At 55.6% G+C, this 20,671-nt stretch overlaps 7 protein-coding genes across 12 annotated transcripts; all 7 read right to left on the bottom strand.

Annotated features, from left to right (window-relative positions):
* Window positions 1-140: 140 nt before the first annotated feature.
* On the bottom strand, window positions 141-665 carry ABB37_03570 (Nucleolar protein family a member-like protein; the record flags this gene model as incomplete). 2 transcript variants are annotated; one of them, XM_015800954.1, is made up of 1 exon in its annotated part: window positions 141-665. In XM_015800954.1, the coding sequence occupies exon 1, from the start codon at window positions 585-587 to the stop codon at window positions 141-143; it is 447 nt and encodes a 148-aa protein (XP_015660961.1). In that variant the 5' UTR covers window positions 588-665. The 2 variants fall into 2 exon arrangements, with proteins under 2 accessions (XP_015660961.1, XP_015660962.1); XM_015800955.1 differs by having other exon boundaries at window positions 141-662.
* Window positions 666-1,491: 826 nt separating this feature from the next.
* ABB37_03569 (putative adaptor gamma-1 chain) lies at window positions 1,492-4,283 on the bottom strand (the record flags this gene model as incomplete). Its single annotated transcript, XM_015800953.1, has 1 exon — window positions 1,492-4,283. The coding sequence occupies exon 1, from the start codon at window positions 3,982-3,984 to the stop codon at window positions 1,492-1,494; it is 2,493 nt and encodes an 830-aa protein (XP_015660960.1). The 5' UTR covers window positions 3,985-4,283.
* A 595-nt stretch (window positions 4,284-4,878) lies between these two features.
* ABB37_03568 (hypothetical protein) lies at window positions 4,879-9,277 on the bottom strand (the record flags this gene model as incomplete). 2 transcript variants are annotated; one of them, XM_015800951.1, is made up of 1 exon in its annotated part: window positions 4,879-9,277. In XM_015800951.1, the coding sequence occupies exon 1, from the start codon at window positions 9,010-9,012 to the stop codon at window positions 4,879-4,881; it is 4,134 nt and encodes a 1,377-aa protein (XP_015660958.1). In that variant the 5' UTR covers window positions 9,013-9,277. The 2 variants fall into 2 exon arrangements, with proteins under 2 accessions (XP_015660958.1, XP_015660959.1); XM_015800952.1 differs by having other exon boundaries at window positions 4,879-9,271.
* A 643-nt stretch (window positions 9,278-9,920) lies between these two features.
* On the bottom strand, window positions 9,921-13,630 carry ABB37_03567 (hypothetical protein; the record flags this gene model as incomplete). Of its 4 annotated transcripts, none has more annotated exons than XM_015800947.1 (1): window positions 9,921-13,630. In XM_015800947.1, exon 1 carries the CDS (start codon window positions 10,845-10,847, stop codon window positions 9,921-9,923), a length of 927 nt encoding a protein of 308 aa, XP_015660954.1. In that variant the 5' UTR covers window positions 10,848-13,630. The 4 variants fall into 4 exon arrangements, with proteins under 4 accessions (XP_015660954.1, XP_015660955.1, XP_015660956.1 ...); XM_015800948.1 differs by having other exon boundaries at window positions 9,921-11,877; XM_015800949.1 differs by having other exon boundaries at window positions 9,921-11,869.
* Window positions 13,631-14,445: 815 nt separating this feature from the next.
* Window positions 14,446-15,299, bottom strand: ABB37_03566 (hypothetical protein; the record flags this gene model as incomplete). Its single annotated transcript, XM_015800946.1, has 1 exon — window positions 14,446-15,299. Exon 1 carries the CDS (start codon window positions 14,761-14,763, stop codon window positions 14,446-14,448), a length of 318 nt encoding a protein of 105 aa, XP_015660953.1. The 5' UTR covers window positions 14,764-15,299.
* A 1,172-nt stretch (window positions 15,300-16,471) lies between these two features.
* ABB37_03565 (hypothetical protein) lies at window positions 16,472-17,367 on the bottom strand (the record flags this gene model as incomplete). The annotated part of the gene is made up of 1 exon (XM_015800945.1): window positions 16,472-17,367. The coding sequence occupies exon 1, from the start codon at window positions 17,273-17,275 to the stop codon at window positions 16,472-16,474; it is 804 nt and encodes a 267-aa protein (XP_015660952.1). The 5' UTR covers window positions 17,276-17,367.
* Window positions 17,368-18,558: 1,191 nt separating this feature from the next.
* On the bottom strand, window positions 18,559-20,301 carry ABB37_03564 (putative pyruvate/indole-pyruvate carboxylase; the record flags this gene model as incomplete). Its single annotated transcript, XM_015800944.1, has 1 exon — window positions 18,559-20,301. Exon 1 carries the CDS (start codon window positions 20,203-20,205, stop codon window positions 18,559-18,561), a length of 1,647 nt encoding a protein of 548 aa, XP_015660951.1. The 5' UTR covers window positions 20,206-20,301.
* Window positions 20,302-20,671: the final 370 nt, after the last annotated feature.

The following is a 20,671-nucleotide window of genomic DNA, read 5'->3' as shown; positions in this document are numbered from 1 at the left end:
AAGAAGCGAGAAGTCGTCAGCGTCGTAAGTCCAGAGGCGGAGCCGCGCAAAGAACAAAAAAAGAGTCCTCCCTCACACTGACACACACACTCAAAACCTTATTGCTTCTTCACGCATTTGTTATAGCCTTAAACACCGTTTTACTCCTCGGAGTTCAGGTCCTCGATGGCAAGCACGATTTTTTCGTAGCTGGCCTTGAGATCCTCGTTCACCTTCAGCAGCACTACCGACGTGGCGCGCTTGCACTGCGTGGCGGTGCCTAAGTCCTGGCGAGAGGGCACCCACACGTACGGGATCTTTGCCTCCTCGGCCATGACCGGGAAGTGCGACACGACGTCGTACGGCGAAGCATCTGCGCCAAGAACAAGGATGCCCTTCTGTCCCTTGCGGACCGCCTTCGTCACGTCCTTGATGCCTTTGACGATGCCCTTTTTCTTGTTCGCCGTGACCGACTTCTTGATGAGAGAGTACACCTTCTTCGTCATCTTCGGCTTATCGGAGGAGATGGGCCACGAGATGGGGCAGCGGTAAAGCTCGCGGTCGTAGTCGTACTCCTCCGTGCTCTTGGTCTGCTCTTCCTGGGACATGATAAGAGAAGGTAAAACAGGAAACAGTTCACTGTCTATTAGGCAATGAAAGTTCGCGTTCTTTGGGGGGTTTCTTCTTTCGTTTTAGGAGGTTGCGGAGAGCAGAGTGGGTGAAAGGAGGTGGTCCGTGGAAAACGTAATTCGAGTCACGTTGGGAAAAGAGAAGAATCACCAAAACGATGAAGTTGCATGAGGGAAGAAGCCACAAAAAGAGACGTGCTGCTTGAGGGGCGAAATATTTCGCCGCTTCAGCACCTCGCGAAAGAACACCCCAGTCTCCAGCTTTGCAAGACACGCAGTGCGTTCAAAGATGGGCACTCGTCGCCCGTTGCCAGATCGCGTCACGGTTCACGCGACCGCCCTTCCACGCCCTTCAAAGAAGACCGCAGGAGCTTTCACGGTCGTGAGAGTCGTGGCATCCGCACGACACGGAGCCCAACACCACGGCAGTCGTGTTGTGGAAGTATTCACTTGTACGACTTGTGCGGCAAAAAGAAAAGCGCGTGTTGTCTGTTTTAGGTACCGCGCGATAGGATTCGCAGGCGGAACTACAATGAAACACCACACACACAAAGAGACAGTCGAAGTTCCGCACATCACACCAAGCCCACACGCGTTTCACAGCATCAGAAGATAAAAAAAGAAAAGCAAAGAGCCCAATAAAAAGAGGGCACGTACTACGTCCCCTTCAAACACACAAGCAAATAATCGTGGGAACCATCCATCATCCATGACGCGCTAACTCCAAAAAAGAAAACAGAACGGTGAACGGAAGCACAAAAAGTCCAGCAATGCCGCAGCACACACCTTCACCTATAAATAAATGTGATCATCCCTCCTACGCCTCACCGAAGAAGCGGGCCACGACGAAAACGCGGATCAAACAGATGACGTCGTGTTGCGCTTACATCTCTTGAGCAACTTGGAACCTCTGCTCTCGCGGCTCCCCGTTAACCGCGTACGACACCTTCACGCGCAGTGTCAGGGTGCGTGGGTGGGCCGTGTTCTGCGTGTTGTCCACCACCAGGTGCTGCGTGGCGGTGCCAAACGGCAGAAGCGTGCTCGGCAGCGGTGCGACCTCCACGGTGCATATACGCAGCACGGCGACGCTAAAGATGAGCTCCTCGATCAACGCACTCAGGTTCGACTGCACCACGAGGTCTGCCGTGATGTGCGTACCCTCCATCCGCGCCGAGAGCAGCACCTTGAAGTCGGCGCAGGTGCACACAGGGACGCCCGACACGGTGTTCGCCCCCGCTTTTGGAGAAACCGGGTCAGCCGGCGACCCGCCCATCAACGGTGAGCCGGAAGCCGAGCCAGCGCTGCCACCAAAGATGTCGCCGAGCGTATTCGCAGAGCCAGAAGCCTGCTTCTCTTGCTCTTGTTGCGGTTGCAAGGGCGACGAGTTTGTGCTTCCAGTTGAGCCGAACTGCAGAGGCGACGCCGGCGGCTGGCTAGCCGTGTCCACGCTGGACGGAGGCGGTTTGCTGGCACCCTCGAAGTTGAAGAGGTCATCGAGCGTACTGGCGGTCTCCTGGTGCAGCTGCTCCTGCGTGAGCGAGACCACCTCCACCGGCTTCACCGCGTCTGTCTCGGGGCGGATGGCGGGCATGCGGCTAAAACTGAAGACAGACTCCTCCGGAAAGTCGGACAGCAGCGTCGTGTACTCGCACGCGCGTTGCTGCAGCTCGCAGTCCATGCTCGTCATGTTGCTTGCAAAGGTGGCGAGGGCCTGCTCCTTCGCATCGGGGCATTTCGCCGCCACCTTCATCAGGGCGGTGAGGCCGTATTGCTTAATGACCGTGTAGTTCGTGTTTGTCGTGAGGTCGCTCAGACACGTCGCCACGTCACCCCCCTTGAGCCCCTTCACAGAGCCCAGCAGCAGGTCGACGTACTCGCCGATGCACCACAGCGCCACCATCAGGAAGGCTTTGCGTGACTGGTGCAAGGCATCAAAAGGGTACGACGCCTCCTCCCAGAGCGACTGCACCGCGCGCGTCTTGATCTCGTCGGTTTGGTTCGACATGACGGCGATCAGGCGGCGAGCAAAGTCCATCGGTGCAAACTGCTTCGCCACTTTGAGCAGGCGAATGGAGAAGTCGACGCGCCACTCGTCGGTCGGATAGTGGCCCTCGATGACGTCGCAGATGTGCTGCGCGACGTCGCCCTTCATCTCCTCCGCGCAGAGCGTCATGTACGTGATGAGGTCTGGCACGAGGAGGCGGACGTTGCTCACCGTAATCAGCGTCACGGTGAGGTCCAGCGCGCGGCGGCGAATCGTGAGGTCGGGGTCGCGCAGGCACTCTAGGATGACTGTTTGGTGCTGCACCACGGCGTCGAAGTCTTTGCTCGCGTACGTCAACAGCGTCTCAAGCGCAACGAAGCGGAGGTTGTTGTCCTTCACCGAGGAGAGGAAGCGACTGATAGTGTTCACGGCAAGCGTGCGCAGCCCCTCGTCGCTCTCTATGGCGTTGATGGTGCGCACGCACTCGTACAACACGGCGCTGCCGACGTTGCGGGTGGCGTCGGTGTTCGTGATGACCTGCGCCAATACGTCGTTGAGGGCCTCGGAAGTCGCCTCGCTGCCGGTGCCGATGACGCGCATAAAGTGCAGGAGCTTAATTTGAAGAAAAGGGTCGGTGATGCCGCCAACGTCCTCATCGGTGATGCGCGAGGAGAGGACGAGGCCTTTCAGCGCGCGCACCGCACTCACCGCGAGTCGGCGGAACTGTCCCAGCATGGCAGCGCCTGTCTCCATCTGCAAGCACTCAATGACGAGCGCCAGCACACACATCAGCGTATCGGTGCTGGCGTCGAAGAGGTCGGTGCACTGCTCCAGGATGTAGCCGGCTTGGTCCGGCGCTTTCCGCACCACACGCAGCGCCGCGAGCGCCGCTTTGTTTCGCAGTTGAACGGGCGAGTTTTTGAAGACCCGAAGAATGGAATCTAGAAGGTCGCGGCACATATCCTCGCTGGCAATGTTGGCCACTGCATTCAACGACACGCCAACAAGGCACAGCTGTTCGTATGAGACGCCACGACGTGCGCCGCTGATGCTCAGGTGCGCAATCATCCGGTTCTCCACCAACGTCAGGACCTCGTCGCCCTCGCTAAAGAGGAGCTGCAGAGCCAGGTAGCCAGTGCGCACGCCAGAGAAATCGGTCTGCGAAAGCAGCTTCAGCACCTCCATGTGCCCAAACTCGGTGGGGTACCCCAGCATGCGGATGTACAGCAGCATCAGCATGTAGCGCACTCGGATGTACGGGGTGGCCTCCTCAAACCCTTTGCGCAGCTGCGCGCTCGCGATCTTCACGCTAGCGCGTTCCTCCTCGGTCGTCTTGCACTGGCGAATCATGCGGATCAGCCCCTGCAGGCGCATCGAGTCCATCGACGACATTTTTGGTTTGCGTGCTGCTGTGCGTTGGTGTAGAGGACTATAAATAATTTTGAACGGCCCAGTAGAGAGCCCCTTGGCGGTTCGATAAGGAAAAAGAATCAGCACCGTAGCAGACGAAAAGCGCCACGGCGAACAAATGATGTTCGGAACTCCTTTTCTTCTTTTACCGGGCACGGTAGCCGGCTACGCCCAGAAGGGGAAGAAAGCTACGAATTGCCGGCCTTTTTTTAGGGGGAAGGGGGTGACTGTGCGTGAGGGCAGAACGAAAACAGGCGCGTGATCAGACGGGTTCCGCTCCTTTGAGAGGAATAATAATAATAATAGTAACCCGCAAAGGACAAGAAAGGAAAGAAAAATGATGAAGCACCAAGCGTACGCGTTTTCCCATAGCAAATAACCGCGCTTCTGTCGGGTGGGAACGTGAAATGGATACTTTTCCGGATGTGATAGTAAAGGTAGACCACATACACCACAGCTGCTCGATATGCAAGGTGCGATGTGCCGATCACTTGCCAACGGTGACATTTTGAAAATGAACGTAAACACGGTGCCACACACGCCCTGTGATGAAACGACACTCCGTGAGAGCACCACGTTGTGTTTCATGATTGGTTGATATTTCCTCTTACGTGTGTGCGTTAACAGCATTCACGGAACAGACGCAGTTTTACGTTAATCGAGTTAGGGAAAAACAAACCTACCGGCGGAAAAAGGCCGTTGAGACGAGTCAGTAGGCGCTTAAAAAGAAAGAGGAGAGAGATCACATAAACAGTCCGTACTGCCAAAAAAAAAAACAGGCTAAATAACAGCATCACCGCTACGAACACCGTTTTCTCCTCTGTAACCAACGCACCGGAAAAACACGGATCTTTTCGGATGTTTTTCCCTTACGCTTTACGACAAACTGTAGTTGCGGCGTCCCTCCGTGACAGCAAGCAACAATCGCGCTTTCATGATGTCACGGGTAGTGTACGGTGGCAGCTTCAGGTAAAGGAAGCAGGTGTTGCACGACGGCAGCGTGAGCTCCTTCGCCCCCTCCATGTCCTTCATCGCGACCGTGATGAGACGTCCCAAACCCGCAAGCCCATTAAGCGGCAGCCGCGGTGTACCCGTGAGAAATTCGAGGAAGTCGTGTTGCTGCGACCGCGTCAGCTCGCTGCCCACAATGGAGATGAACATTTCCACGTGCGGGCTGTCGCTGCTGTAGCCGTTGCCCACGGTCGTCTGCGTCCTCAACTCGTCCTCGGTGAATAGCGGGCCCTCCCCCTCCCTGTCCGCGCCACACAGCACGGCGCTGAGCTCGCTGTTGCTCAAGCAGTCCAGAGACGGCAGTTCCAACACGTATAGCAGGCCCCACTGAAACTGTCGCAAGTTCTCCAACGCAATCTCGTAACGCGTGAGGATGGTGTGCTCGATATGGGCATTCAGTCCCGCATGCGTCGTGATTGGTGTGCCGTCGTCCATCTCCAGCTCCATCGCGGCGAGCTGCGTTTCTGAGGTGGTGCGCAGCTGGGTGAAGGTGCGATGGAGCGACGGGTCGAGCACCTCGAGCAGCTTCTCCAGTCCTTCGTGGACCGTCGTTCCTACGGTGCGGTGCTGGTGACCTTCCAGCAGCACCCCCAGCGAGGGAATTCGGAGCAAGTTCCAGCACTCCGGCAAAAGGTCCAGGTTCATACGAAAGTCATCCACGAAGGACCGCGCGCACGCCGCACCGAGAACGAAGAACTCCTGCAGGAAAAGCGCCGTGGCACTCGGAAACGGCAGTACTATCGGGTCTGCGCCGCCGTCGTCGTTCGTCACGAACCAGAACTTCCTCTCCGCGCGGAAGTACGCGGAGAGCTCGGTGTAGAGCTCCTGCGATGGCCCACTCCCGAAGCCTTCCTCGCCCTCAAAGATGAAGTCGACCCGCAGCACCGGCGACAGCAGCGCGCGGAAGCCGTCGTGCAAAATGCGGATCATCGCCGTCTTGTCGCCGCGCGGCACCTGAATGCGGTGGTTCCGCGTGGACTCCGCCGTCACGCCGGTTACCATCGACAGGACGGCCGCCGACTCGTCGTGCAGCACTTGAAACGCGTAGCGCCGGCAGTCAACCGCCAAGTAGCGCGCCACGGTGTGCTTTACAGCGAGGGGGAGATGAGGCGCCAGACCACGCATGACTCGGCGCAGCGACGGCGGGACGGCGCGGGCGCCGCCGAGGAAGACACGCATCCCCGCATCCTCGTACGCCTTCAGCAGGCTTCGCTGCACCCCCACGTCCTGTCCACAGGACGCGCCAAAGCTGCGGAGTAACACGCCCAGGAGATCCGTCGTAGCGTTGTCCGCCGGTGCCACGGTGGCCAGGCTACTCCTCACCGGTTGCGGGCAGACAAAGCCGCACGCACACAGCTTGCACAGCTCCGCCACGTGCAGGGGGCGTTGATGTAGACAGGCGAGTGGGGTGGCGGCGGAAACGAAGCCGCCGTCGTCCGTGAAGAACTCAAGAAGGTTTTCGGACGGTGCTCTGCCGGCCGCGGGCTGCTGTTTCTGTTGCTGCTGCTGCGGTGGTTGGTGCAGCTCGGAGCGCACCTTTACCAGCACATCCAGCGCTGTGGCGGTGACGGCACCCTCGACACGATTGCACCTTGTACGGGCACACTTTGCGCACAAATCGTAGTTGCACAGGCGACACGACCAGGCGTTGTCGAGTCCTTTTGCTGCGCAGGTGTCGCACGTCCAGTTGGTACTGTGGTGGTGATGCAGAGGGTGCTGCTGTGGGCAGCAAAAGGCAGGGGAGAGACCAGCGCTGCACAACTCCAGCTGCACCACCTCCGCGTCCTCCACCGTTTCTTTTAAGCTTTTCGCGGACTGAAATTGCAAGGCGATGTCTTGAAGATGCTTTAGCACCACACTAGCAATGGTATTCTCCACCTGTGCAACCCACGCAGCGGAGGTGTTACTGCCGGCAGTACGTGCCGATGCGGCGGCCGCCGCCAGACTCGTCGCAGCCTCCAAGCAGGGAGTCGTGTTCCACGGCGAGTCGCCGTCCGTTAGCGACGTCAGCAACTCCCGCAGCTCCTCCCGACCGCCGTACTGAAAAATGCGCTTCAGCTGCGCCGGATCGGCCGGACTATTCGAACGCTGCGGCAGGAGGGGCGGCGTCACCGGCAAACTGGCCGCCTCGCGACGCAGCATGCGCACCACAGGGCTGCGCTCCGGTGTCACGGCGGTGCTGCGGCGCAAAATGGTTTCCGCCACGCCCACCTCCACGAGGGTGCCGGCCCAGGCCCGGTCGTGACCGAGAAGCGATTCGGAAACGCGCTCAATCAAGGCGGTGGACGCGTCCGCCAGGAAGCTGCGCAGGGCTGACCGGGTGACGTCGGTGGAGTCGGGCCCAACCGCGAGCAGCAACGTCAGCAGCACTGTTTGCCCGTACTGCGCAATGGGCCCTTCGTGGCGGGTCGCGGCGCTAAGGTGCTCAAATAGATTCTTCAGGTCGCACTTGCGGAGGGCTGCGACCTGCTCCTGCGCACGCCTGGGCGGCAGTGCCTGCAGAGACGGCGCGGCGCACGTCGTCACGTCATAGGCACACGGGATGGGCTGAAACACAATCCGGTAGCTGTTCGCAAACGGCCACTGAATCTCGCGCATCGCGGAGAGAGAGACGCGACTGCCGCGCTTCCGCAGCTTCACCGCATCACCGGCGGCGAAGAAGGCGCGCGTCAGCTGGGCGCGGTCGTCCTTCGCAAAGCGTCGCGCGTACTCGTCGTCGCCCACCCACCACCACATGTACTCCGCTGACGCCATCGTGGCGGATGACAACAGAACCGAGATCAACACGAGCAGCGGCCACTCTGGCTCTGGCGTGTGCCACTTGACTCCCTCACCGTTGTTTAGCAAGTCCTCCCCCTGATCCTCGTCCTCGTCGTTCTCGCCGTCTAGATCGCCGAAAGGGTTTGGACCCGCGTTTGACGACGTCGCTGGCGCCCCTGACACATTTTCGCGGTTGATGAACGGGTTTGTGATGGTCAGCGTGGTGCGCACGTTGCGACTCAACTCTCGAGCAAGGTCCACGATCAGTGCCACGCACGTTGTGGCCGGCACCGCGTTGAGTGCAGGCTCCGTCGAGAGCACGGTGCTCGCGCAACCAAAGACGGTGCTGCGAAAGCCGCGGTCGAGGCGCGGGGTGGCACATACCTTTTGGCACAGACGCAGCCACGTCAATACCTCATCGCCCTTCAGCGCAGCGCCGTCCGCATCACCCGCAGCAAAGTTCGCTGCCGTGACGGATGCGCTACGCTCACGTTTGCTGTTCTTCATCGAAGTGGGAGCACTTTTTGCGAGAGGTGACGCGTTGCTACTTGTCCCAGTGACGTAGGCCTTTATGGTCACAAAGCCTTCCGTCAAGTGCCGCAGGAGGCGCAGCCAGTCCTGATTCACCTCCATCGACTCCAGCGCGGCCAGCTTCTCGCGAAGTACCCGACGGATGCGCGCCGACACGGGGGAGCCGGGGTAGTTGGTGCTTCCACTGCGCAGCAACACGCAACACATCCGCAGCGCCTGCAGGCACATATCCAGCGACGTGTCCATCACGTATACGCAGAATCTCAACTGCTCTTCGGGCGGCGGGAGAGCGGCGCGGACGATGTCGTCGCTCTGCGCCGCTGTCGACATGCACTGCAGCAGCTCCTCCTGCAACTCCCAGAGTTTCGTGTGGACAAAAGTGAAGGCGCCGCGAGCGGCGTCCCCGGCGACGGTCTTCATGCGACGGAGGGCCGCCCGCACACACTCCACCAGCTTTGCACGCGACTTCGACTTCAGCGTGGGAATAAACTTGTCCACCAAGATGCGTACGGCCCGCACGGAGAGCACTGTGGCGTCTCCGCTGAGGTGCTCACAGTGCAACAATCCGTGTAGAACTCCCAGGGCATCGTGTATGGGTGGGTCGTCGGTGCCTTCGCTGATGATAAGTTCAGTACAAATGCCCAGTAAAGAGGTGTACGCGTCTTCGTCTTCGACGTTGGCAGACGCACGCACCACTGGTGATGACATGGTAGGCGCTTGCTGCAGTTAGGCAAAAGCAAAGAGGCAGAGAGGTGAAAAGAGTCTGTTCGACAACGGAAAATCGGCAAATGTGGGCCACGAAAACGGTGTCTTCTGCACTCGGTCTTGTCGTGTGCCAGTGGTTGTCACGCGTTGGACGAGGTCGGATGTTTCTGCAGGCGGCGACAGCGAACACGATCGGGTTTTCTCTGCCGCGATGATTGGGTAGGTGGTGTGAGGCGTATGCGTGGGCACGTCGGTGGGAACTAATCCTATGAACGAGGGAGAGTCAGAGAAGTGAGACAGAGAGACAGAGGGAGTGCGAGACACAGCAACAGCGAAGCCGCGAACGAGGTCGTGGAATGACACTGCTCGGCGGGAGCGGGGGTGGGCACATCACAACAAGAAACGCCTCGGTGACCTTCCCAACAAGAAAGGAATTCCCATCGTGTTTTTTTTTTGCCCTCCGCAGCGAGGAAAGGGCTTCTGAGAGAGCACCAGAAAACCGAGAGAGAGAAAGCAACGTGTTTCTCACACGCATGAAGCGGCCGCCCCGACGGCGGTATTACCTTCGCTTCTCCTTCGATTTCCTCACCACCCGGTGGGGAAAGGAAAAGAAACTCCATTAGTTCATGAAATTGAGCACGTAGGCGAAAAACTAAAAGAAGGGACGTTTTGACTGAGGAAGATAAAATGAGAGGAGAACATAAGCGAAGGTTACGTAATGAATGCCAGTTGAGCGAGTGAAAAGTTTATCGGCGCTGTTTTTGATCCAATTTTCCAGAAATAAAATAAAAATCAATAACAGGAGGGCGGAGACCACATCGCGATCGGAATAAAGAGTGCATCTGCAAGGCTGGCTTTCCGTACAAGCAACGCCGGAGAAACGATGCGCTCAACATGCTTCACGAACCGCTTTATTCCGGCGTCGGCAAGGACAGCGGTTGAAACATGAAGTTCAAGGTGAGGATGAAATCGTTGACCCAGAACTCCTTCGTCTTCTCTTGCCCACACTCCTTCAGCATCATGTCATACAGATATATGTCACGAAAGCAGTTGGCGAGGTACTGCTTCAGGTCAGCAGGGTCCACCTCCGCGGGATCCTGGAAAACGGTGCCTTCCATATCGCTACGCGGGTTCTGCACGTACTTGTCCCAAAACTGGCGATGCGCGATGTATTGGGCACTGTAATCGTTGTTACTGAAGAGTTCAAGCACTTCTCGCTTCAGCGCAGGTACGTCGAAGATCTTGAAGGCCTTCTTCCCTTTCGTCAGCAGATCCTGCTGTACTGAATAGACAAGGTTCAAGAAGACGTAGATGCGAAACGAATGATAGGCCAGCAAATAGACACCAAAGCCGTGCCCCCAGTGGAGGTTAAACAACCCCTGAAGTGGAACTGCCTGGCAGAGGGTGAGAAGGGCGCCGCTTTGATGCTGCTGAATCAGAAACTTCACTGCATCCGCGAGGTAGCCGTGCTCCGTGGAAAAGCCATTCTCACTCTCCTTTTTCCAAAACGAAACCTGCTGCATATCTTCGTTAAGTGGAATGCACGAGTTGTCGTTACTGCTGTAAGGGGAGAGGTGAAAGCGCTCAGGATCGAGGAGTTCGTCTGCGAAGAGAGGAACACTCATATCCATCTTCGCCGGAAACTTCTTCCGCTCCGTCACGGCAAACTCATCGACAGTGTCCGCGAAGACACGCGCGAAGTGCAGCCCGTCTGACACCTCATGCTCGTCTTTCTTAGGGAAAATAGCGGTGGGCTGTCCATAAATCGCTTTGTTTTCTCGAATGAACTCGAAGTGGCGACTGAACTGATTCCACGGAATTGTATGGGAGAGATGCATGATAGATAGCGTGGGTTTAAAAAAGATACCAATTTCAAACGATTGATGCCGATAACGAAGAAACGTGTGTAACTGCCGTCGTCTTCGTGAGGTAGCGCAGGAGACGAACTCAGCGGCGGCTCTGATGGAGACTGCGGTTGCTTCGTAGTTTGAGTGATTCGTAAGAGACAGGAGAGTGAAGGATACCAGGTGAGACGGAGATGAGAAAGCGTGAATGGCTGCCGTCTCGCTACTGCATCGCAGGTTCGCCTCCGTCGCATCACACATTGGTCAAGTAGACTTGGGCAACGTCATGCACCACCAGAGACGACGTACCCATAAAGCTCCCCCGCCCCCCGCCCCATCGGTGCAGAGGAATTCTCTTCCAGCGACGGTAGTACTGTATGTGCTCTCGTCACCCTCAACGAGCCGTCCACCACATTCCCAATGTGTCGCGAATACGGATCAGCAAGGCGGAGAGGGCCCTCCATAAAGCGGAACACGACCTGGAAACCTTCTCGCTGCGGCGTATCATCTGTTTAATCTGTGTAAGGACTCGAGCTCAACCCCACGGGCAATCCCTCTCAACCCATTGCGCCTGTGTTGAGCGCGCACCTTCTGCAGCACGCCGTCCCGATCTGCGCGGGCCCCTCAACCCCTCGCTGCAGACACCTCTGTGGGCCCGCAGTGCGTGGAAAGGTACCCGATTGTTTTCTCCGCGTGGTACGTATGGCGCACAACAGGAGAGAGGGAGGGAGACGAACGACACGTGAGTTCTCCGAGCGCGCCACGGTTTCGCCAAAGCCAGATTTCTCTGTAAAGAGCGCGTTCGACGATGTCGAGCTCCTTCGCAGTAAGCGTGCCCATCTCGAGCAAGTCCCGCCTTTGGTGGACTCTGGCGGCGTCAGCCTGCGTGGTCATGGCCTCCTTGGCAAGACGGCGACCAATCCCCGGATACCTCGGCAGAATGTACCCGCTGACACTCATGAGCTTGGTGGTCGTCAGACCCTGATCGTCTGGGGGCCCTCAATGCATCGTTTGCTGTGTGTCTCACAAATAAAGAGAAAAGGAAGAGAGGCGAAAGAAGTGTGGTGTGGGAGTGCAGATAGCTGTTTCGTGTACACGCGACATCGCATAGCTATCCAACTGGCGCGGCACAGTCACCGTTCTCAGCGAGCGGATTTCATCCTTCTCACGGGAGCGTCATCCGTTCCGACAGTGCCATTTGGGGTTGAGGAAGCAGAAGTCAGAATATGAAAAAAGAGAATTCACTCGATAGAAACCTTTTCTGGCAGCGAAAGAGTAGTTGATGCAGGTCCAAAAAAAAAAAATTGTCAACGCCGAAGGAAGTACATATATTAGAGCAGATGCACTTACGCTCATGAGTTTTCCACCGTCACGAGTTTACGGTGATGTAGCGATAATCGTTTTTTCGCGTGTCCATGGGATGCGGCCTCCAGCGCAAAAAAACACAAGCATTCCAAATGAAACAGATAATTGCCACATCTCAATAATAATAATAAAAGCATCAATACTGACACTACAACTAAAATAAAGATGTTCTATGTCAATGCGAAAGAGGTGGAAGATGCAACGAAGCCAATAAAAAAAGAGACGCTTAATGCACTGATCATAAGTACATCTTCACATGTCCGTTGAATAAGCATTCCTTAACGCACATACACAGGAAGTAAACTACCTGAAACGACACTTATTGCATATACGCTAAGCGTGTAGCCCTGATTCCTCTCTCAGAAGAATAACAAAAGAAGTGCCAAGACGCGCTCACAGACGGAGAAGCGCTATTCCGAAGCCTTTCAGAAAAAACGACACGAGCGTTCCATCGTAATTCCCCGAAGATTTTTTCGTTGTGAGATGAACAAAAACGCCACCGTAATCCATGACGAAGGAGATGTGCTAATCGAAGAAAGAGCGATTTGACGCCAATGCCCCGTCCGCCCACCCCAAGGTCGCTATCAGATGAATTCGCCACGGTGCATAAACAATAAAACCCAGTAAAGAAAAGCACTTTAGTTGTGTCGGAAAAACTTCCAACTTATCCAGGTGGTGTAGATGCTCACGCACAGACCCTGAAAAATGAGAGGGGCGGCCACCACGTAAAAGACGTCTTGCCGAACAGAATTCGAGCTCGAGCCGATGCGCTGTGAGGCAGACGAGTCAAAACTTCGAGAGAGACATCGACACATGCCGTACAACGTGAGGGATACAAACAGGATTACGCCGATGAGCGCGGGCCAGGCGTAGACAAACCTCACAAAAGGCTTCTGGCGATAGTCCGGAACGTCGAGCATCGCGTTTCCACGGTGCCTCGCCCACTAAGTTTCGTTTTGCGTGGAGTTGGATTCAAACAAGAAGACTGTGATGGGTGCACCAGCAGGGAATCGTTTTCAGTGCAGAATTACGGAGCAGAGAACACGTCATGCGGTCTTATGCTGGGCGCGTCAAAATAAAAGGTATATATATGACACCAGTGCGATAGCTGCAGCAGCTTCAGAAGCAAAGAAAAAAAAATGATAATAAAAACACGATGGCAGAGTAATAAATACAGAAGTCAAAAAAAAAAGGAACAGTGATGAGTGAGTTAACGATGTTCTTCCTTCAGTGGATAAAAAAGGCCGGCCGTTCTTCGTTGATACCCTTTTTGTTGTTGAAACTGAGAACAGAGGAAAAACCTCTCGAAACGCAATTATGCAAACGTATTTTACGCTTGGTGTGCGACCCGAATGTGGTTGCAAGTACGTGCAAATGTGTGTGTGTGTGGGTGCCCCGAGAGCAACGTCGCTTTCGAGTGGAATTCGGAAAGCCAAGAGTTGCGTGGGAAAAGCGCAGTTGCAGAGAAAGAAAAAAGAGAGGATGAGAAATCAAATGAAGCGGACGCGCACTACAAGAGAAAAGCATCGCGATTTGGTCTTGTGTAACCTTGTGGCGCAGTGGAGAGAACACACCAGAGAGACAAGTGACGCCCATACCCCAGGCACTCCAACGGCTCTCAATAGTCCACGGGGATTCGCAAACGACACTTTCATTCCATCAAGTGCGCATCCTTTGTTTCTTCCTTGTAGAGACACCGAGGCGCCACCCGCGTGGCACTCAACTGCTACCCCGCTCCCTACCGGACCCCATAGTGCGCGAAACGGAGCGAAGGGCTATTCCCTTCGGTTCCTGAAAGGGTTACACCTTCCGAAAACTGTACGCCTTTGCTTTCTTCCATTTCTTACGTTACGCAAAAAGCAAAAACAAGGTCTATCGTAGCAGTTACAAAAAGAATTAGAAGTCAGCGAACCTCCGAGAGACAGGAGAAGGGGGAAAACACCTTCACAACAGGCCCAGGACTTCGAGGCAACGCTGCAGCGCCCTCTTTTTCTCTTTCTCTCTTCCACATTCATGGCGCTGACAGAGAATTATAGTGCGTTTTACGTTTTGGAGTTCATCGTCAAAGCTCAGCCTTCTGAGATGCCTCAGAGACTGGTCTCTCCGTTATGAAGTGCCATACTTCGGCATCGCGTGTCTGTTATTCGGTTCTGATTATTCTCATACTTTTGCTTGTGTGTGCGTGTGTGCTCCACCCCAAAGTCGTACCCCCGAAGTCGGGGTACAGTTAGTTGTGCTTGAAGAACTTCCAGCCCAGCCAGCTGGCGTAGGCGCAGAAAAACAAGAGCTGCGGCGAGACGGCGACCCAGAGAACAAGATGCCAGCGTGAGCTCAAGATTGGCGACGCGGTGTGGAAGTCCATCATTTCCTCCTTGAGGCACGCACAGACGTTGTAGGCAAACCACAACATAAAGCTAACAGCGCAGAAAAGTGTCGCATAGCCAAAGACAATCGGGGGCTGATCGAGATTGGGCGGCGGGATAGCGTTCGCCTCTTCGGCAATCTCTCTCAGTGGGAGAGGAAAGTTGTACGTCGAAGACGGCATGATGTGCGGTGAGGCACAGAAGGCGTGTACAAAGGAAGTAAAGAAAAACGAGAAGGAAGAGAAAGGGACAAGATCAAGTTGGTAATAGAAAAGCAAAGCGTAGACAATAACAACACCGGTTCGACGTATCAATACATCAAAGGAGCGGGCTCTTAAAACTACAAGGACAAGGCGGCAACATATACATATAGATAAACAGTCACCAGAACACCACTTGTATTTGGGGGGGGGGAGGTTAAAACGCGCTTAACCGCTACCCAGCAAAAGAAAAAAAAAAACCCACAACAAAATAAAACTAACAGGAGGAGTTGTAAAGCAAAAGCTTTCCGTAACACCCCCTGAGCGAAACTGTTCAGCGTTGCTGACAGTGTCAGCAATCCAACAGTTCAACGAGTTGTCTCTTAGGGTCTGCGCTGGAATGAAATGCACAACGCACAACGCCCTGCCCTCGTTCTGCCTTCCTACGTAGTCCTTTAAACTTTTCCTTTTGTGTGTACTGCCCTGCAGGTCAGCTGAGTAGATGCGAGGAATTCCCTTCCAACAAGAAGAAAAAGCCGTCCAGAGGAAGAATCAGAAATGGCGCATCCATAAAGGGAGCACGAACGAAAGAAAAGAGTGGTAGAAGTAACGACGCGTGAAAGTGAAGTAGCGAGAAACAGAGATGAGTCAGAAGCGGAGCAGTAAGCGCAGGTGAACACTCCATTGGCTTAAAATGAATTAGTACGACCCGAAGCATCAACGACGGAAGGCACTTGACGAAATCTCTGCTGGGACGTGATCAGCGACGCAGCGCAATGGAAAACCACAGTTGGGTACATCTTCTTGTAAGTACACCTCACTTTTTTTTGTGGTTCTATTTCGCCATAGCGGTGATGAATGCCACGCATCTAGATGAGTGCTACTCAACGCGATGAAAATGCATTCGAACATGCGCAAAGTGTATGCGGTACTTCATATTCTCTTTGACGCTCTTCTTGTGAGGTGTAACTGGACCTTTCATGTCCATGACCAATCTATCTAAATAAAATCTAAACCAACAAAATGCAATGTAGGGATAATAAGAGCAACAGGTTTCCGCAACGACGAAGAGGTTGAAAAAGCCAAAACAGTTGCTGCCGCCCGCACTTGAGTGAAATCCTTTTAAAGGCACAACACACAAGGACAAATACAAAGATTAAATACAACCTGAGCGCGTCACCTCCCCTCCTGGAGAAAAAAACAAAAACAGTTTTAAACAACACATTACGTCAACGGAACGTTTGAGCTGCATTTACGGCTGTGTGTGGCAGACTTCCACGTCAGCAGATCCACACCAAACGATGGCGAGTACAAATGCAACAGACAAGGCCCATTTACATTCATGAGATAGCGAGACTGCCGGTGCAGACGCAGAGCCGCAGAAAAACCTAACCCCCCCCCCTCCTCAAGTTCCACCGCAATGACATACCGTCGCGCATTTGCCTTGCTGTAAAGAGAGAGAGAGTGTTCCTCGAAAACAAGAGAAGAACAAAATGGTGCCTCGATAGGGTGCGAGAATCTACAGGGAAGGAAGGGAGCGACGGGGGGGGGGGGTAAAATTTACGCGGCACAATCATTCATACAAAGGCAGTGACATCAACACATCGGCATGCAGGTAAGCTCACCGGTAAAGTGTACAGAATGAGAAAAGAACTCAACAGAGCCGCCTTTTTCTTTTGACGTCCGCTACTTAGTAGAAGCGAGGCGGGCGAGAGACTTTGCAGTACCGCGGCGTATACGCGCCAGGGCCGGGGGTCTGGTCATGCCGCGGTGCGACTCTCTGATACATGACAGGGTCTACGTGGTCTCGGTTCAGCAGCTGTTCGACACCCACATCGGTGCTAAGGTAGTACTGTCCATGCTGGCCCACCACTGAACGGAAGCGACGCTCACGACCAAAGGTGCAGGCATGCGGGTTATCCTCGGGGAGAAAGTCCCCCATCAGCAGCGTACTGTCGTGCTTTGCGGCCTCGCGCATGGCAACCTTCACGCCGAGCTCCGGCGTCTGCGTTAAGTGCCGTTGGCGCCTCCTCTCCGAAGGAATCTCTGACATGTTTGCCAAGACGGTAGAGTCCACGTAGCGGTGCCGCGAGGTGCTATGCGATGTGGACGCGGCCGCGAAGGTGCCTTCTTCGCAATGCCGGCGCGTTCCAGTGAGCCCTCCGGCAGACCACGACGCATGGAGGCCACGTGGGGTAGAGATTGGACTGGAGGTGTTGTACCCGTCGCTTTTCTTGTCCCGCGAAGGATGCAGCTTTTCGTTGAGCAATGCACTCCGCTGCGCCTCCAGAGCAGCACGGCGTTGCTTCAACACATCGAGTTCACGACGGATGGCAGCTAGTTGGGGGCGCACCTCTGCGCTGGAAGCGTCAGATGCGATGGTGGACAGATGAGCCACCTTCCCCGCGACGTCGTGACACGGCGGGGAGTCGGAGAAAACCTCCGATCGAGTTCTAACCACGTCCGTGCTGCGCTTGAACACACCACTCGACATCACAACAGCAGTGGGGAAAAGAAAGAGAAAAATAAAGTCCCGCCACCCTGGATAATCGAAAGTCTTCTAAAAGAAAAAGTTTGCTATTGTCTCTCCAGCGCAGGATGGCGGCGGGGCACAGCACCAAATATGGAGATGGGGGTTCAAGAAGATAGAGAGGTATGGGCTGTTGGATTGCTTTGAGCGCTTTGAGGAGCGTGATCAAAGCGCAGAAAGAATACCTCTGATGAAGTGACATATCCCGCAGTGAAATGCCGCCAAAGGGGTAGACCAAAAATATACAAGTTCATTTCGCAGGGTGCAGAGCGATGGCGCACGAGCACGTCAGATAAAAGGAGGACATACAAAACAACCTCCGAGCGCTGAAGCGTGCAAGTCAAACCGAAGCCAGAACCCTTCTTTGCACCTGGAGAAGAGAGAAACGCAACCTGGGACGAGCGTATGCGTACCCGTGAACGAGAAACCTCTGCGTAATTAGCGCCGCCGTGCCTTACTTTAACGCGCTTTCATTCATACTTTGCTGCCGTTTCCGGTCCAAGAAACCGTTTCCCTCCTCTCGCACGTTCCTCAAACACACCCATTAAAACGTGGACTGAAAGCGAGTACGGACAACAATGATATCTGCACCGAAATAATAATAATAAACAACTCACAGTGCATTCGCACTGCGTCTTGGTTGGGGAACGATTAGAAAAGCCAGACGAAGACTGGGGTTTAAGGTGTATATAGAAAAAGGAGGTGCGTTATTGTCGAGAACAGCATTGGTTGGCCTTCAAACAAACAACAACGAAAGAGCGTCGTGCTACCAAGAGAGGCAATTATGATCCACAACAGCGAGACAGAGAAACACAAAAATTGTACTCTTAGTAAGCACCTGTATTACATATAAACTGGCGCGTTAAAGAAGAAAAAAAGAAAGAGAACGATGTACACCCGTCCACGAACATTGCGGAGCATCTACGTTGAGGGAATATTGGCTAACTAGCACTTCGTTGAAACCTCAGTCCTCAACGGGGGACAGTGAACAATTCAGCGCAGTGAACAATTTGGCGTTTTGTAGAACCAACACAATAGATAAAAACACAAGACACATTATAAAATTAAATAGGACCAAAAACGTATTCAGGATATCAACGTTTCTACCTGTCGCCGAGGGCACGCAGACGCACCCACGCAACTGCTTGCGCCACCTGAGACAGGCACCCATACCTCGTGCCAGCAACCTCACGGTACACCGGCGGTGACTCACCGCACCCTCTGCACGTCAAAGCGAGCACGCTCCGTTAGTTCGGCTTCCAGGCAAGGGACACGATAGGCAGCTCGTGGCGGCCAAGCATCACCTCGCGGAACATCAGCGCGCTGCGCTCCTTCTGCGTCTCCTTCATCATCCTCGCGATCACGCCCACCTCCTTCACCGTCGCCGTGTCCGCCTGGTTCTCCGTCGCGCTCATCGCCTTCGCCAGCGCGCACCAGTTCCACGTCGCGATGTCGTTGTACGCCTCGTTCCACCCGTGGATCACGCGCTCGATCACGTAGCCGTCGTTGTTCACCAGGAACACGATCGGGCGCAGACCGTGGCGCAGGAAGGAGCCCAGCTCCTGGATCGTCATCTGCGCGGAGCCGTCGCCAACGGACAGGATCACGCGGCGATGCGGCTCCGCGAGCTGCGCGCCAAAGGCAGCGGGCAGCGAGAAGCCGATGGAGCCCCACAGGCACTGCACGATGCACTTGCCGTTGCGCGGCAGCACCAGGCCCGCGCCCGCTGAGCTCGACGTGCCCTGGTCCACCACAATGATGTCGCCCTCCGTCAGGTTGTCCTGCACCTCGTTCCAGAAGTGGCGCATCGAGAACTTCTCGTCCTCCGGCGCAGGGAACCGCGGCGGCTTCGACTCGTTCTTGGGCCAGTTGTCGCAGTACTTCATGACAATCTCGTGCACGGCGAGAATGGCGTCCTTCATCGGCAGCTGCGGGTACACGCGGCCGTTGATCGTGCTCTCAAAGGGCTGGATGTCGATCATGTGGTCCAGGTGAATCTTCTGCGAGAAGTAGCCGGTGCCGAAGTCGTGGAACTTCACGCCCAGCATCACGCACACGTCGGCATCCTCGACCGGGCGGCGCACGCTGTCGGGGCACGACGAGCCGAAGTAGCAGCCGAGGTAGTTCGGCGACTGCTCGTTCAGCGTGCCCTTGCCCAGCAGCATGTGCGCGAACGGGATGTGCGCGTCGTCCACCAGCGCCTGCGCCTCCTTGTGGCACAGGAAGCGGTCGCACAGGTAGCCCACCAGAGCGGAGGTGCGCTTGGAGCTCTTGATCTTCTCCTCCGCCGCAACCTTGAAGGCGTCCAGCGCGTCCTGCGAGAACTCGGCCATGCGCGGCGCAAGGCGCACCGTCGGCGGGAACGCCGGCGCAACAGCCACATCCATCGGCATCAAGATGTAGCCGGGCTTCTTGTGGTACATCACACCACGGATTACGCGGTCGATCTCGGTCAGCGCATTCTCCACCGTCAGGCGGGCAGTCATACAAGAAATATTCTCGCTCATCAGGCTGAAGTGCTGGAACAGACCGTCGCCCAGCGTGTGGTGCATCATCTTGTGGCCGTGCTCCGCCTCCGTCGAAGGCCCACCAACGATGTGGATCACAGGGTTGCGCTCGGCGTACGCGCCGGCAATGCCGTTCACGGCGCTCAGCTCACCCACGCCGTACGTCGTCAGCACGGCGGCGATGCGGCGGCACCGCGCATACCCGTCGGCCGCGTACGCAGCGTTCAGCTCATTCGCGCAGCCAACCCACTCCAGGTCCTTCTGCGCAGTCACGTCGTCCAGGAAGCGCAGGTTGTAGTCGCCGGGAACGCCGAACAGGTGACCACACCCGATCTCCACCAGGCGGTCCAGCAGGTAGCAGCCAACGTTATACTCCTGAGCGGGCATGCTGTTCTTTTGAAGACACTTATGTGTGTGTGTGTTGGGAGGTGGTTAAAGTGAGAGGTGTGAGGGTGGTTGAGGGGGGACGCTTAACAGAATTCTGTCGCGGCGTTATATGAAGTGGTGCGGAGCACAGAGCAGGGTAGGGGCAAAGAAGGAGGACAGGGGAGGAGGTGCTGACGCGTTAACAAAGAGGGAAAAGGGGAAAGAGGGAAAGACAGACAGCACGCAGCTGTGTGTGCGCGCTTACAACGACGCTGCAAAGGGCGGGAAAGACACTTGTGCCGACGCAGTCGCCAGCTCGCAGCGCCACCATGCAGCACACGGGTGCCGGTTTGCACTGCAGCCGTCACCATCTCACCACATGCGTATGGACTCTTCGTTGTTTGCCCGATTACACGTCACTTCTTTTGTTGGGGCTGCTGTTTCAGCGCGTCACATGACCCACGCGTGTCGCTCGCGTCGCGGCGAG

Source organism: Leptomonas pyrrhocoris (assembly GCF_001293395.1).
Source record: "Leptomonas pyrrhocoris isolate H10 chromosome Unknown, whole genome shotgun sequence".
NCBI lineage: Eukaryota > Euglenozoa > Kinetoplastea > Trypanosomatida > Trypanosomatidae > Leptomonas > Leptomonas pyrrhocoris.
The sequence above is the reverse complement of the archived record's forward strand: the minus strand, read 5'-3'. Positions and strand labels throughout refer to the sequence as shown.